The sequence below is a fragment of the Pristiophorus japonicus genome, chromosome 16 (assembly GCF_044704955.1).
Source record: "Pristiophorus japonicus isolate sPriJap1 chromosome 16, sPriJap1.hap1, whole genome shotgun sequence".
In the NCBI taxonomy this organism is placed as follows: Eukaryota; Metazoa; Chordata; class Chondrichthyes; family Pristiophoridae; genus Pristiophorus; species Pristiophorus japonicus.
Genome location: NC_091992.1, coordinates 112,001,614 through 112,019,081, shown reverse-complemented (window position 1 = coordinate 112,019,081; position 17,468 = coordinate 112,001,614). Strand labels below are relative to the sequence as shown.

The window sequence follows — 17,468 nt, the reverse complement described above, 5'->3', positions numbered from 1 at the left end:
AATGGAATTGAACATTGCAATCATCAGTGAACATCCCCACTTCTGACCTTATGATGGAGGGAAGGTCATTGATGAAGCAGGTGAAGATGGTTGGGCCGAGGACACTGCCCTGAGGAACTCCTGCAGCGATATCCTGGGGCTGTAATGATTGACCTCCAATCACAACCAACTTCCTCTGTGCTAGGTATGACTCCAGCCAGTGGAGTTTTTCCCCCGATTCCCACTGACATCAGTTCTACCAGGGCTCCTTGATGCCACACTCTGTCAAATGCTGCCTTGATGTCAAGGGCAGTCACTCTCACCTCATCTGTGGATTTCAGCACTTTTGTCCATGTTTGGACCAAGGCTGTAATGAGGTCTGGAACCAAGTGGTCCTGGCGGAACCCAAACCGGGCATCGGTGAGCAGGTTTTTGGCAAGTGCCACTTGATAGCACTGTCGACGACACCTTCCATCACTTTGCTGATGACAAAGTATCACAAAATTTACAATGCAGGAAGCTAAGCCCAGCAGTAATTTGCCAACTAGATAAACTGAGTCTCCATCTATTTAATTCTCGTACATATAACATCATTATTCCAAACAATGATGGTAATTGAGAAGGCAGTGTCAAAAACAGAAAATTAGAAAGAGTGCTGGGAATTCAAGTCATACCAGTGCAAAAGTAGTACTTGGGGTTCAGGATCAGGCACATCGTATCTGTCTGAAGTAATGCCTGGTCTAAAAATACTGGATACCAAGTGGTAAAAGGTTAAATTTTCCAACATCTTTCACAAAGATTAAATATGCACCAAGCCAAGAAAATTAAAAAGATTGTGGTGTGTTTGAGTTCATTCTAATCTTCAACACCATAATACTCCTGTTACAGGATGTGGATGCTCAGATTTACTGGATAACAGTCTGTTTGGTGGTTCCTTTTGTGCTGTGTTCTGTAGGCTTCTTTTTCAGAAATCAACATTTGCTTTTTACCTTGCTTTCTTGGCCTGTGAGGAAGAAGTAAAAACGTACATTAGTTACACAAAAAATGAGTAAGATATTAAAGGAGGATGGTCCAGTGCAGTGCTACACAGTGTGAAAAGCATCATATTAAAGCACCATCCATCAGAGTTCCCAGTCACAGGCAGGCTGTGAAGGGAAGCAGCGAGTACAATCAAAATGAATGTGACAGGGTGGAAAAGAAGAGAGAAGTCAGAGGCCAGGTTACCCAGACTGCTGTTAGGGGTAGGCTTAAGGGTAGAGCTGTCTTAAAGCCTAGTGAGCATGTAGGTACTCCAATCTCTCATGGGAAACAGTGCAGGTCATGAAGAAATTACTTTTTAAAAAGTTATTTTGTTGCAATGATTGTTTCCGAGTCTGAGCAGTAGCCTGGTAGTGGAGCTTTTTCAAAAAAAAAATTGAAGTTTGACAAAACACTTAAGATACAAATAAACGTTATGTTTCTACAGTTGACACACAGATTTTTTCCAGTACAAAGAAAGATGAGAAGAATTGTGACCTTATTACACAAGTTGTGCACCTGGGAATGTGGGCCGGTACCCGGAGAGGCCCAGGACTGCGAATCTCTATCACCAGGTAAGTGGGCATTTTATTTGCAGATCTCAGGCATTTCCCCGCGGGAAGATTCAGACCGCAAATTTAGGGCCAATGTACTGACTAGAAAAGTGTAAGGAATGTAGTTACAATGATCTTTAAATGTACCACTATTGTTTATTTCAATCATTTATAATTCAGTTTGCAATTGTGAATAATATTTAAGACTATTTCAGCTATGGAAAATATATACTATAATACTGCACACATTTTCAGACTAATATGTAGACAAAATGTTGCTGCACTTCTCATTTTTCTTTCTCTGCCAGTAAATACTTACATTTAATGTGAAGCAGTTCTTAAGTGCCTGAAACTCTTTTGCACACATGTCCTTTCTGAGGTCCTGGCTTCCTTGGGTATTTGTAGCCACACATTTTCCATATGCTGATGCCTTCAAATCAAAAAAGGGGAGATGGAATAAGCAAATATACTAAAGATGATAAGAGATCACATTGGTACAGTTTCATTTAGCACCCTTCCTCCCAAAGTAAAAACAGAAAATACTGAACATACACAGGTCGGTCAGCAACTGTAACGAGCAATGACAGGGCATGCACACATTGCTTCCATCTTGTTGGCAACAGTCACATCTGCACAATTTTAGATGCAAGACCCTTCCTTAGAATTGAAACGGTAATGAAGTAGTAGGGTGGAAGAAAGAAGAAAACAGAAGGAGGCGATAGCAGATACACTAATTACAGAGAGGAAATTAATGGGCTGGATGCCTAGTCAGCTTAATAAAATAATAGATTATAGCGAGGCAATAAATAGGCGAAAACAAAATGTAAGTAGCTAAGAGGGTGGAAAGCACTGGAGAAACCCGAAGAAGTAAAAAGGCAAGAAGATAATTAAAATAAAAGATGCAGGGGGTCTGAAATGAGAACAGAAAATGTTGGAAACAAAAAGTAGGTTCATTAGTCTCAGCAAGAGAAAAAGCGACAGTGTGAAATTAATAAATTCAGACCAGAGTGCTGCCCAGAATAACATAACATTCCTTTAGCTTTGTTGACAACATTGTACGACATGCAGCAGTTTTTATTTATTGGAAGCAAAATTAGTTTTGTTAATTTTTGCCACTACCAACACTTTAATCACGAGTCCCCCAAGCATCTATGTTTGGCTCCTTCCTTACCAGCTCCTCACCCGAGCTCTCAGGGTCAGCTTCCAAATATATGGTGAGATACCCAGCTCTCAACCCTGCTGATGTCAGACTGCCTATCTGACGTTGGTTCGTGAATGAGTCACACTTTCCTCCAACTGAACATTGGGGAAGATAGGAGCCATCATTTTCATTTCCTTCAGAAAACTCTACTGGCTTCATCACCCTATCAGGCCAGTGATTCAGACTAAACCAGACCATGCAAAACCTCAGGATCCTGTTCAATCCAGATCTGAATTTCAAACACATCTTATCCATCACCGACACCACCTATTGCTACCTCAGCAATGGTGTCTGCTCTGGCACTACCTTAGCCCTTCTGCCACTGAAATCTTTATCCACATTTTTGATTAGCCCAATGCCCTCCTTTGTGAGCTCCCATCAATTCAAACTTGTTCTGCATGTTGCCCAGATCATCAGTGTTATTGGACGTAGTGGAGCCCGAGTTTTGGGGTGGCTGATTCACAATGGCTTACTTTCAAATGAAGAGCACAGTTTAGTGAAATTCTGGGCATGCCCAAGCCCGGATTTCTCACCAGTGCTCCTGGCAGGGAGCACATATCGGGAAATTCCACCCCTCCCCCATCCTGTGAAGATGCTCTTTGTGGGGCCAGGTCTGTGTGGGTCCAGAATTTTGTCATGCGGGTATTGCTTTGGAGATGCACTCATTAAGGACATCGAGGCAGTCAGGGCCCGCTGGTAGGAGCACTTCGAAGATCTCCTTAGTTGAGACTCTGCCTTCAACACGAGTGTCCTCGACTCCATCTCGCAGCATGCTATCCGCCACCATCTCAGCAAAATCCCAGCCCTGCACTAGGTAGAAAAGGCCACCCGACAGCTCAACAACAAGGCATCAGGAGCAAATGGAATCCCCACCGAGGCACTAAAGTATGGCAGAGAAGCACTATTGGCACGGATGCATGACCTTATTTTTCTTATCTGGAAGGAGAGCATGCTAGGTGATCTCAGAGATGCCATAACTGTGACCATCTTCAAAAAAGGGAACAAGTCCGACTGTGATAACTACAGAGGAATCTCCCTGCTGTCGGTCACTGAAGGTCATTGCAAGAATCCTCTTCAATCATCTTCTCCCTGTGGCTGAAGAGCTCCTCCCAGAGTTGCAATGCGGATTCCGTCCACTAAGGGGTACAACGGACATGATCTTCACTGCGTGACAACTACAAGAGAAATGCAGGGAACAGCATCAACCCTTGTATATGGCCTTCTTTGACATCACAAAGGCCTTTCACGGTCAACTACGAGGGACTATGGAGTGTCCTCCTCCATTTCAGCTTCCCCCAAGAATTTGGCATCATTCTCCGCCTGCTCCACGATGACATGCAAGCCGTGATCTTAACAACGGATCCACCAGACCCAATCCACGTCCTGACCGGGGTCAAGCAGGGCTGCGTCATCGCACCAACACTTTTCTCGATCTTCCTTGCTGCAATGCTCCATCTCATGCTCAACAAGCTCCCCGCTGGAGTGGAACGAAACTATAGAACCAATGGGAACCTGCAACCTTTGCCATCTCCAGACTAGATCCAAGGTCGTCCCATCCTCTGTCATTGAACTACAGTACTCTGACGACGCTTGCATTGCGCACGTTCAGAGGCCGAACTCCAAGCCATCGTCAACACCCTCACCGAGGCGTACGAAAGCATGGGCCTTACACTAAACATCCTTAAGACAAAGGTCTTCCACCAACCTGACCCCGCCACACAGTACTGCCCTCCGGTCATCAAAATCCACGGCGTGGCCTTGAACAACGTGGACCATTTTCCATACCTCAGGAGACTATCAGCAAGGGCAGACATCGATGTCCTGGCAAATATTTATCCTTCAGTCAACATAACAAAAACAGATTATCTGCTCATTATCACAGTGTTGTTTGTGGGAGCTTGCTGTGCGCAAATTGGCTGCTGCGTTTCCCACATTACAACAGGAGTGGCTACACTTAAAAAAAAAAGGAATTAATTGACTGTAAAGCGCTTTGGGCGTCCTCAGCTCATGAAAGGCGCTGAATAAGTGCAAGTCTCTCTTTTGTGGTTAAACGTCTTGGGACATTTTTCCATCAGGTCCACTCGATGAACACAGGTTGTCGACATTGTACAATTGCGCTTCAGTGCTCTGGTATTTTGCAAGGCAATGGAAATAAAATAATGAACCCACTTCTTCAGCACATGCTGCCATGAACTGCGGGAAGCTCCTGAGCCTTTCCCTGGTGCGGATCCAGACCTCCTTCCCGGACATGGCCCTAACCACCAGAGCAACGTCGACTGACCAACCTTCCCGCACAGGGCGCCGCCATCTTGTTTCCACCCAACGGTCGCGGCGCGATGACGAACTTCCTGCGCGGAGAAGGCCCGCCCCTCCGCCGGCTGGCGATTGGCGAATCGACGTCACGGCGGTGACAGCGCGGCCGCTGATTGGGCAGCCGCCTTGCCCGTCAGAGCTTGACCGGCCACGGAGGTGATGGCAACGGTGGGGGCGAAGCTCGGCTTCTTGCAGAGAGTGAGTGACGTTTGGCAGCCTGTTACCGCCGCATTTGGGGGCGGGGGCGTTAGCTTTATGGTGGGGTGTGGGTTTTAAATCAGCGACATTGTACAGGAAAGGCTGTTTGTTGAGGGCCAGTGAAGCACTTGAGTTTCACACCTGTGAGTGGGGACTGGAAACTGCTGGGAGAAGCCTGGCTCCTGCTTCCAGGCCCGACAGGCAAGGGCAAGTCTCTGGAGTCACCTCTGTAGAATCATAGAAGTTTACAGCATGGAAGGAGGTCGTTTCGGCCCATCGTGTCCATGCCAGCCAACAAGAGGCTATTCAGCCTAATCCCACTTTCCAGCTCTAGGTCTGTAACCCTGCAGGTTACAGCACTTCAAGTGCACATTCAAGTACTTTTTAAATGTGGTGAGGGTTTCTGTCTCTACCACCCTTTCAGGCAGTGAGTTCCAGACCCTCACAACCTTCTGCATGAAGAAATTCCCCCCTCAATATTCTACCAATTACTTTAAATTTATGCTCACTGGTTGTTGACCCCTCCTGCTAAGGGAAATAGGCCTTTTCTATCCACTATATCTAGGCCCCTCAATTTTATACACCTCAATGAGGTCTCCCCTCAGCCTCCTCTGTTCCAAAGAAAACAAACCCAGTCTATCCAATCTTTCCTCATAGCTAAGATGCTACACTCCCGGCAACATCCTTGTAAATCTCCTCTGTACCCTCTCCAGTGCAATTATGTTCTTCCTGTAATGCGGTAACCAGAACTGCACGCAGTACTCTAGCTGTGGTCTAACCAGTGTTTTATTCAGTTCAAACATAACCCCCCTGCTCTTATATTCTATGCCTCGGCTAATAAAGGCAAGCATTCCGTATGCCTTCTTAACTACCTTATCCACCTGGCCTGCTACCTTCAGGGATCTGAGGACATGCACTCCCAGGTCCCTTTGTTCCTCTATACTTCTCAATGTCCTACCATTTAATGTATATTCCCTTTCCTAACCTCACACTTATCTGGATTAAATTCCATTTGCCACGGTTCTGCCCACCTGACTAGTTGATTGATATCTTCCTGCAGTCTGCAACTTTCTTCTTCATTATCAACCACATCGCCTTTTTTTGTATCATCTGTAAACTTCTTAATCATACCCCCTATATTCAAGTCTAGATCATTGATGTATACCACAAAAAACAAGGAACTTAGCACAGCCCTGCGGAACTGCACAGGATACATCTTTCCAGTCACAATGGGCTCCCATCTACGATTACCCTTTGCTTCCTGCCTCTGAGCCAATTTTGGATCCAACTTGCCACTTTGCCCTGGATCCCCATGGGCTTTTATTTTCATGACCAGTCTGCCAAGTGGGACCTTATCAAAAGCTTTGCTAAAATCCATATACACTACATCGTACACACTGCCCTCATCGACCCTTCTGGTTACCTCCTTGAAAAATTCAATCAAGTTAGTCAGACATGACCTTCCCTTAACTGTGCTGACTGTCCCTGATTAACCTGTACTCACTGTGCATTGTCAGGCACTGGCTGGGCTGGGTTAAAGTAATTTCGAGCATGTTTTGTCAGTGTAGCAGTGCTATTTATATTATAAATATATGTGTGTGTGTTTGTGTATTGTGTGCTAGCAGTGCTATTTATATTTATTAAAAAGTGCTATCCTGCTGATGCATGGCATTCTGTTTTTTTTATACCATACCTGTGTTGGTGTTTGGGGATTATTTCTTTGCTCAAACATTGGTTGTTTTAAAGAGTAGCAAACTTTGTTGACAGGCAAGCGGACAGCTACAAGTTATTTTTTGATCTAGTGTCATCGTGTTGCAACATTTGGCAAATAGTGACAAAAACATTTGGCCAACTGTTTTAAAAAAAACCCACAATAATGGAGATACACAAGGTATTCCCGTGAGAAACAAAATTGGATAACGTTTCTGGTAGAGATACTTAGAACTGTGTTGTGTATTTACTGTTTCCAGATTTCAAAAATATTAACTTTTTCTTTTCATTGAAGTGTGAGTTTTTATCATAAGAACATAAAAACATAAGAAATAGGGCCATACGGCCCCTCGAGCCTGCTCCGCCATTCAATAAGATCATGGCTGATTTGACCATGGACTCAGCTCCACTTCCGTGCCCGCTCCCCATAACCCCTTATCGTTTAAGAAACTGTCTATTTCTGTCTTAAATTTATTCAATGTCCCAACTTCCACAGCTCTCTGAGGCAGCAAATTCCACAGATTTACAACCCTCTGAGAGAAGAAATTTCTCCTCATCTCTGTTTTAAATGGGCGTCCCCTTATTCTAAGATCGTGCTCTCTAGTTCTAGTCTCCCCCATCAGTGGAAACATCCTCTCTGCATCCACCTTGTCAAGCCCCCTCATAATCTTATACGTTTTGATAGGATCACTTCTCATTCTTCTGAATTCCAATGAGTAGAGACCCAACCTACTCAACCTTTCCTCATAAGTCAACCCCCTCATCTCCGGAATCAATCTTGTGAACCTTCTCTGAACTGCCTCCAAAGCAAGTATATCCTTTCATAAATATGGAAACCACCTCCTGCTGATAATGCAGTAGCTGACCAAATTTAGTGCTTCAAGTCTTATTGGGGTTAGATGTGGTTATTGCAGGAGCTGTTCAGTATGCTGGTGTTGGCTCTGGATGTAACATTTCTACCAATAAAAATGTTGATTTTTCTCTCCCTTTCTATCAATCTGATTGTCTTGCACCTGTCTATGTATCTTTCATTCATCTGTTTGGCCTGTGCCTATCATATAACCTATATTATCTTCCAGTGATTTGACGGTTCCACAGAAATCACTAGAGCATGTTTGCATTACTTTTATTGCCTGTATGGAGAATGTGATCCTCAGGGAGAAGGAATTCATCAGATTTCTTTTCTTCCAATAGTAGGAACTCCTTTTATCCACATACCCTACGTTGACCTCCCTGGTCTGCGGCTGCAGGTGTCTGCGTGGGTGGCCTCGAGCTGCCAGTCTCAAATCTCCATGGCTCCTTGTTTAATTTCATATCCGGGGAAACTTTAATAAGCTAATAACTTGGGCTGCTTACGCTGTCCACTCACACCCAGCCAGCTAGATCCTTCTTCCCCCAGACTAGGCTCCCATTTGATTTGCCCTCCTCCCAGCAGTGATTCCATATCCTGGCCAGTCAAGTAAGTCTGCCTCGCGTGCACTAATGCTAACCCAAGCTCTCCTTTCTTTCTTCTTTCTTCCCTTTTGCCCCCACGTCCCCATGACCCCCCCTACCCCGCCCCCCTGAGTTTCAGGACCTTGAGCAGTTCAATGTTGGGAGATGGGCTGAGGCTAGACTGGGGTTCAGCGGGTCTGAGCTTCTGAATGCAATGTTGTGTGAATTCCACTGCTATTTCTAAACTTCTTTCACTCACAAATCTAAGTCAGTGGCGTAGATGCCACCCTAGAAAAAACTGAGCTGACAGCTTCGAAAAAGTAAACCATTCAAGAATAGCCCTGAGTAAGTCAATGGGTCATTGCACGGGTTTGTAATAAGCTACAGATATACCCCAAATTCTTTCACTTATATTGGAGGGAAAAAATGTAAGTACATGGAAGCCTAATGTCAAATGTTGAAGGCACAAAAGTGATGGTGCATTCTAAGGAGGAGATACATTGGAAGTGACATACTCTAAGTAATTTTAAACACTTTTAAGTTTCCCAATTATGGATTTTATTATAAAAAAACAAAGTGGTGTTTGGATTTTCAACAAATCTGCAGACCATCATTTCCCAAGCATTACCTCAAATGTCACTCTCTGCATCCAACTAACTCCCTAACTCAGTTCACAGAGGTTCTATACATCCTCTAGATCAGCTCACAGAGACACTGTGCCCTGTCCAATTCCACACAGTTTCACAGAGACACTCTCTTTCCCTTCTCACCCTGCCAGTTCATAATGGTCCTCCCTCACCCCTTCAGTTCAACCTGGCATTTTCTCCCTCTCCCCTCATCTATCAACCACCCAGTAAAAACTGATATTCTTTTTCCTGTCCTTCATTCATGCTGACATCATTCTCCCTCCCCCACCCTCCCATTCAAACTGGCACTTTTATCCTCCAGTTTAAGTTAGCAATCATTCTGCCCTCAAACTGGTTAAGTTCTTGCTAATTCTTTTCTTTCTCTCCGCCCTTGGTTAAAGCTGGTATGCTTCTTCCTATATCCCAAAATGCCACTTCGCCCTTTCCCACCCAAGCATCACTGCCAGGTTTTGCACCTTCCATTTCACCTCCATTGATGTCCTTTTCCCCCCTCTTTCCATCCCCCTTTACTGCAATCCATCCCTTCCTCATCCCCTTCTCTGTCCTTTTCCTTCCCCTCCCCCACTTCCTGTCAGCACATCTACCTGAGTCCAACTGCAAGGTATTCCGACCACTACATACTGTGGGTGAGAACATCTTTTTTCATGAGAATTGTTGCCTACACTATACAAGGCCCAGAATCCCTCCTATTAATGACAGGACTTGAGTAGACCCCCCCCCCCCCCCCCGAATACTGTCTATCAACATGAAACAGTGGTTGGTGTGTATACAGAACAAAACACTGAAGCAGAAATCATCCAATGATTAACAGCAAAACAAACATTTTTGTTGCACCATTTACATAAGGTATTAAACAGAGTTCTTTTCTGGCTGCTGAGATGGCTGTAAAATATCCCATGTCACTATTTGAATAAGAGTAAGGAGTTACCCTGGTGCCTTGCCAAACATTTGTGCCTTAACCAACACCACCGAAAAAAAGCTTAACTAGTTATTTACTTTGTTTGGTGTTTATAACAGAATAGCAGAGGGGAGGGTGGAAAGAATGGAAAATCTGGCAAAGCAGAGAGAGCTTCAGTGGCCCAGATGAGTAGTGAAAGAAATTGGCTGCTGCGTTTGTCTACATAACAACAGTGATAACACTTCAAAAGCAACTCATTGGTTGTGAAGCACGTTGGGACATGACAAGGATGTGCGAATATGATATACAAATGCAACTTCTTTTATTTTCTCTGTGCTAGCAACAGGATGGCAAATAATATTGCAGCAGGATAACTTGCCACACTGTGATAGTGCCCAGCCCATTGCATTACACTGTTTAAAGGTGATACCCTTATATATTACCAGACATTCATTTAACTCTATGTAACACAAGTCCTAAAACTTTAAAGACGGTTTAAACTAAGCCTGTGGTTATATTGTACTGTTGGTCTGAAAAGTGCAGCTCGTATCACCTGAGTATTATTGCTTGACAGTGGATCACATTCTGCTGGACCTAACCTCTGCACATGTGTGTTAGTAGTTCTGCACAGTGATCCACTCCCCAGCTGGTAAATGTTTCATGTTTTGGAGCACGGCGTTTGCTTCTGAAAGCATTATGAAAAAGACTTTGTAGCAAATTACTACATTTATAATCCACTCTCAGCACTTTTCTTCATCCTGGATCCGCACCACATTTTAGAAAAAACTTGCATTTATTAAGCACTTTTCACATAGAAGTACTTTGGAATGTAATGCAGGGAAATCTAGAACTAAAACACTGGCATCAGAAAAAAGTGATCATGAAGCTAATTTGTACACAGCACAGTTCCATCAACAGCAATAAAATAATTGACCAGATAATCTGTTTTACTTGTTTGAGGGATATGTTGGCCAGGACAATGGATAAGCTCCTCTGCCCTTCTTCAAATAGTATCATTATATACAGCAGCCATCTCAAAGTGCTGGAGAAGTACCACCAGCGCTGCCTCCGCAAGATCCTGCAAATCCACTGGGAGGATAGACGCACCAACGTCAGTGTTCTCGCTCAAGCCAACATCCCCAGCATCGAAGCACTGACCACACTCGACCAGCTCCGTTGGGTGGGCCACATCGTCCGCACTCCCTAAGCAAGTGCTCTACTCTGAACTCCTACACGGCAAGCGAGCCCCAGGTGGGCAGAGGAAATGTTTCAAGGACACCCTTAAAGCCTCCTTAGTAAAGTGCAATATCCCCACTGACACCTGGGAATCCCTGGCCTAAGATCGTCCAAAGTGGAGGAAAAGCATTCGGGAGGGTGCTGAGCACCTCGAGTCTCGTCGCCATGAGCATGTAGAAACCAAGCGCAGACAGAGGAAGGAGCGTGCGGCAAACTAGGCTCCCCACCCACCCTTTCCTTCAACCACTGTCTGCCCTACCTGTGACAGAGACTGTAATTCCCGCAGCCACCTGAGAACTCACCTTTAGAGTGGAAGCAAGTCTTCTTTGATTTCGAGGGACTGCCTATGATGATGATGATGACGATGACGACGAGTGCTATGGGATCTTTTGACATCCACCTGAGAGGATAGACAGAGCCTCAGGTTCAATCTCATCTGATAGATGCAACCTCCGACAAGCACTTTCTCAGTACAGGGTACTGCACTGAAATGTCAGCTGACATTATATACTCCAGACTCTCGCATGGGATTGGAACCCATGATTTTCTGACACAGTGGAAAGGGGGCTACCACTGAGCCAAGGCTGACATTTAAGTTATACTTACCAGTATCAGGCCCAAGGGGTGCCAAACAGCCTCCATGAGGGGTCCTCACAGTTCTTGGCCTTATTGTGTCATGGTTCCCGAATTACTTTTGCCACTTTAGTATTGATGCAAAGCAGAAGTATAACTGTCCTTGAATTTACAGCCCCCATTTGGCTGTTAGACCAAACAGTTCTTTGTTTTAATTTTTTTCTCAGCATCATAGGAAGGTGTGATATTTCTAATTGGTCTGCACAGTGAGAATCTAGAAAGCATAATCAAATTATTATATTTTATTTAAAAGTTTTTTCTGGCCTAAGGTATATTGACATATTTGCATTAAAATCTGAGATTACTTCACACTGGAGGTTCTTAGAAATATGTATACATTAAAGAATTGCAAATTATATTAATTACTCCATAGGTGGTTCTGAAGGTGACTGACATAACTTTTAATAATTAAGTTTTCTTCATTATTCTAGAATTAAATTTAGCGAACCGCTTAACTCATTCTTTTTGGTGCTTTTAATTGTGGTGTATGGCCTGCTATCTTCTTAGGGTTTGTTCTCCCCTCTGAAATACAGCAGCTAGTTTTCACAAAAAAAACAGTGAATATTAGTTTGGGACTTTAGAAATTCAAATTTTCTTCTTTGTCCAATCGCTGCTGTTCCTGAATTTTGGGCACTGTTCAGTCCTATCAAAGCTGAAACCTGATGGCCACACTCGACTTCTCCAAGACATCCCTCACTGGTCTCCCCAGGCTTAAACGTACAGTTAAACGACATAATCTCCAACTTGTACAAAATTCCATCACTAGAATCCTGTTCTTTACTAAGTTTCAATTGCCCATCAACCTTCTCCTTGCCATTCTCCACTGTCTTCTTAACCTCCAACTCATTATTTTCAAAACCCTCATCCTCATTCACAAATCCCTCTATGGTCTCACTGCACCTTATGTCTGTAACCTTATTCAGAACTGCTTCTCAGGTCACGCCCTCTGCTGTTCCAACATTAACTTCTGTGTATCCTCCCTTCATCGGCTCACCATCGGTGGCAAAACCTTCGACTGTCATGCTCCTACTCTCTGGAACTCTTTTCTTAAACCTTTTGACCATGCTACCTCTGCCACCTTCAAAAGCCTCATCACTTTAACAACATCTTTGGACATCTCCCTAACTAGTCTCCTATTGGTCAATATCTATTTCTTCTCTCTGAAAAGCTTGAGACGTTCACTACATTAAAAGTGCTTTATATATGCAATTTACCATTAATAGTAGTGATACACATCTACCCGAGAAATTGGCCATGGATCCCATTTAGGGTGATGAGGAACACCATTACTCTGCGTCATTATTGTGCTTCATTTTAGTGGCCAGGCTTAGAACCAATTATGGAGCATGAACTCCTGACATCCTACTGGGGAATTCAGTGATAATGTTTCAGCTGAGGACTGCAATGGACCATCATTATCTGGAGCCCCAGATGAAAGGAGCAGCTGTGTAACATTACTTGTTTGTGTACTGACACTTTTAGTTGTGGTATAAGTTGTGGACAATGATATAGACAGTTTATCACATTTGTAAGATGTTTTATAACTTGCTTATGACTTTGCATTTGTAGATTATTAGGTCTTGTGTCTCGTAGAGTAAGTAAACTGTGTGCCAGTTCATCAACAGGTATCCTCCATATGCATATTTGTGCATAACTGGTCGCTGTATCTAAGCTTCTTTTTCTCTTATTTTCTCTGTGTTTCTTTCCAGCTTCCTGTGTTGATGAAAGCAACATCAGATGATGAAGTACCATGTCCTGGGTATCTGTTTGAGGAGATTACCAGTATCCTTACATGGTGCATAAAAGATTTCTTCTATGAGTTTAACTGCCCAACGTGCAGTTGGAGAAATAAAAATAGATCCTTGTAACAAATTATTTTTGGTTCCAGTAAATTGCAAAAAGTAATCAAGCTTTTACACATTGGAGCAACAACTAGAATGGGACTGATTTTGAATGGATTCCTTCTAAAGTCCTCAAATGTGCCATCACCTCCCAGCTCCATATCCATCTCTCCCAAAATTAAGTAGTCAAATCCTTCTAGTCTGGCTTCTACCCATGCCCTGACCAATGACATCCTCTGTGACTGTGACCATGATGTGTTATTTATTGGCCTCCATGGTCTTTTTGCAAGATTTGATACAATTGAACATGCTGTTCTTCTCACCACCTCTCCGCCATCGTCCAGCTCCATGGCACTGATCCTCCACAGTTCCATTCCCACCTATCCAGACACAGCCACTGCATCTCTAACAATGGCTTCTCTTTCCTACTCTGTACTATAACCTCTGGAGCCATCAAAGGACCTATCTTTGTCCTTGTACTTCCCATTTGCATGTTACCCCTTATTGACATAATCTGCAGGCATGGTTTCAGTTTTTACATATGTTGTTATTCTGCTCTACACCTGCATCACTTTCCTCAAACCCAAAACCACCTCTGCCATTGCCAGACTGCTTGTTCCACATCAAGTCTTGGATGAATCACAGCTCCCCATTGAGAAGAATGAAGACATTGTTCTTAGTCCCTACCACAAACCCTGCCCCATTGACACTAATTCAATCCCGTTCCTTGGCCTATTGCTCTGGCTGATCAAAGCCATTCAAAGCCATTTTGTCCTGTTCAACCCTCTGCTGTGGTTCATAACCCACATCTTCTCCATTAGCATGATCACTTATTTCCATCTCCACAACCTTGCTTATTTCACCCCCTGCCTCAACCCTTCCACCAATGAATCCGTTAACAATGATTGAAATCCTTATCTATATTTTGTCACTTTGAAACCTATTTATTCTAATGCTCTCCTTGATGGCCTTACTAAGCACTATGCCCTGCACATTAAATTTTAAATTCCTTGTTTTTTCAAAACCCTTCATGGCCTCCACCCTACCTCTGAAACCTCCTGTAGATTTCCTTACTTTCTTGCATTCTTCAGTCTTCTAACTCTGACCTCTTGTGCATCCTTCGTCCCTTTACTCCATCTTTCAGCTGCCTCTCTGGAACTCCCTCCCTCAAACTTTTACTTCTTGAAAACTTTTTTGCATAAGTCTTTAACCAGCCTCTTAAATTATCTCTTCAGGCTTGGCAGGTGAGTTATCCCCATATCCTGGCCAATATTTATCCCTCAATCAGCATAACAAAAAAAACCAGATTATCTGGTCATTATCACATTGCTGTTTATGGGAGCTTGCTTGTGCGCAAATTGACTGCCGCGTTTCCTACATTACAACAGTGACTACACTCCAAAAGTACTTCATTGGCTGTAAAGCGCTTTGAGACGTCCGTTCTTGTAACTTTTGTAAAGTGCCCTGGAATCTTTTGTATGTTGAAGGCACCATATAACTGTGAGTTGTTGCAGTTATTTACCCAACCCTGTGGTCTAGTACATTGTAAGGATGAGTACTATGATATCATCAAGCTAGAGATTTTGGTTTATTGTCTACCATAAGAAAAAATAATCATTCTTGTATAGCTAGTGTAAGTTTGCTGTTAACAATTTCCATAACTGAGTGGAACTACAGAAATTTCTCACGAATCTGTGGGAACCTGTCAGTGCCTACTGGAGTATCTGCTGGAGCGACTACAGAACAACTCCTGTCATGTCAAACTGAAGGTAGGTGACACTCCTTTTGACTTGACCTATTCTTTGCCCAGTGTAGATCCAGCATGATTGCAAAGTTCTTAGTTCTGTAAAAGGCAGGAAAATAAGTCTGTTCATCTCCATATGAATTGATCTATAAAAGAAAACACTTTTGGTGCTGTATTGTAGCACTCTAGTACTGTATATCAACATAATGTGACAGTAAATGGGATGGGGGATGGGCTATGATGGTCTTCCCCAGAGATTTCTATCTTAGTGAGTTTCTGATCTCAGCCGGAACACTGGAGGAGCATTTGTACTGAGAAAGAAGGAAAAGAGGGTGAATCAAGTGGTGGAGAAAATAACTTACAAATTGGGACGAAATCATTTTAAAATAGACTGACCATCTCTTAGAAAACATACAAAGATCAATCATTTTGTGTTTCACTCCAAAACCTCTAACTTGTTTTTATTTTGTTAATTGTATTATCTACATATCTAGTGAGGAACAATCTATTGAAAGTTCATTGGGGGGTAATTTTAGTTTTTTTCGATGGTGTAAAATGGGCAATATCGAATCAGCCATCCATTATGCACCCCACCCAATTTTCTTTTCCATTGACTTCAATGGAAAGGCCTGCCGATCCGATATTGTCCATTTTACATCATTGCCAAAAGTTTAAATTACTCACAAAATTTGTCCTTGGGAATTTCTGGAATGAGGATAACCAATTTAAATAGGCAAGAAGTGTTTGAAACATAACTCCTGTCCTGCCCATGCAAGAAATGTTTGCCACTGTGCAGAAATTTCCAGACAGCACTAAAAAACCCAAGTCATTTATTTATTTCTGCGCAAAGTAGTCTGCAATGAACTGTTTTTAATATCAAAGATAAATGAAACCTCATTGTAACAGTAAGTTTTATTAATAACTTGTTACAAACACTATTTTACAAAGTCAAGCCCCTGTATCATGGGGTGATCAATTTATTCCAATGAAAACTAGCATCCCAGTTAGAAAGAAGTTTTCTTTCCAAGTGCAGTGCTAAGTGTCAGTGAATGAGGACATACAAAGCAAGACCCTGCCCAAACCCAAGGCAGCCTAGGGTTAAGTCAACTTCTGATTATGTTCGTTTTCAAGGGGACACCACTGCAATCATTGCTGCAAATAAAATACTAAAAACGTAACAAGCATTAAAAATACTGAACAAATTATGGCAAGAGTTTCCCATTTAAAGCAAGTTCTATTAACCCAAAGATTATTTATTTAGAAAACCCCTCCTTATTTGTTTTCCCTTTTTAAGACTGCTTCAATGGTTTTTACTGGTAAATGTTTTTTTTATACGGTTTTGCCTCTGTTCTGAATTACATTCACAATTTTCTCTGCCAAAGTGAGGGGATGTTTGTAAGTGTTTCTCACATTTTTAGTCCGTTATTTTTGTATCTATAACTGTTCCATTTTGGTGGCTGTCTTTAAACTAGCGGCAGGAATCATTTAACAAAGTAGAATAGATACTCTGGTTTTAAGCAAAATGATGTTGGAGACAGAAAGTTACAAAGTGATTTTATTGAGTTTACCTCATTTTCTTTGTTTGTTATGATGGGGAGTTTTTCTGCTCTTATATAATGATAGTGTTTTGGGAAACCCATGTAGCTTACCCTTCCAAATCTCCCATCAGTTTCCTCACCCTAATCCCAGAACTAATAACATATTTCACAATTCTATCACCCTTTTACTTAGCCTAAATTTCCTATTTTTGTTTGACACCCTTAATCTTATACTGTGCTCTCTCATCCTCCAATCCTGTGACCAATTAAGGAACTTTCTCAGATCTAATTCTCCTTACCTTTGTAAATCGTAAAGACTTCGATCAAGTCCACTCCCCCTCTTCGCCAGAGAATTCATTATCTGTGTAGGCAATCTTTCTGCAAGACTCTGCCCTCTAAGTTCATCCTTGTAGCCCTTCTTCTGAACACCCTCCAGTCATTCTACTGCTGATCGATAGTATGGAAATCAAAACTGAACACAGTAATCAAGGTGTGACCCCACCAAGGCCAGATACAACGTCAACA

General features: G+C 42.8%; 2 protein-coding genes across 2 annotated transcripts in view; one reads left to right on the top strand and one right to left on the bottom strand.

The window, feature by feature from the left end:
* Window positions 1-533: 533 nt before the first annotated feature.
* ndufaf8 (NADH:ubiquinone oxidoreductase complex assembly factor 8) lies at window positions 534-5,066 on the bottom strand. Its single transcript, XM_070858210.1, has 3 exons — window positions 4,921-5,066; window positions 1,870-1,980; window positions 534-982 (listed from the first exon to the last, which is right to left on the bottom strand). The coding sequence occupies exons 1-3, from the start codon at window positions 4,999-5,001 to the stop codon at window positions 965-967; spliced, it is 210 nt and encodes a 69-aa protein (XP_070714311.1). The 5' UTR covers window positions 5,002-5,066; the 3' UTR covers window positions 534-964.
* A 114-nt stretch (window positions 5,067-5,180) lies between these two features.
* Window positions 5,181-17,468, top strand: part of tepsin (TEPSIN adaptor related protein complex 4 accessory protein) — a 33,938-nt gene continuing 21,650 nt past the window's right edge. The window contains exons 1-3 of the mRNA XM_070857693.1: window positions 5,181-5,262; window positions 13,530-13,602; window positions 15,339-15,430. Coding sequence (XP_070713794.1) covers window positions 5,224-5,262; window positions 13,530-13,602; window positions 15,339-15,430 — 204 coding nt within the window. The 5' untranslated portion in view covers window positions 5,181-5,223. The remainder of the gene's footprint in view (window positions 5,263-13,529; window positions 13,603-15,338; window positions 15,431-17,468) is intronic.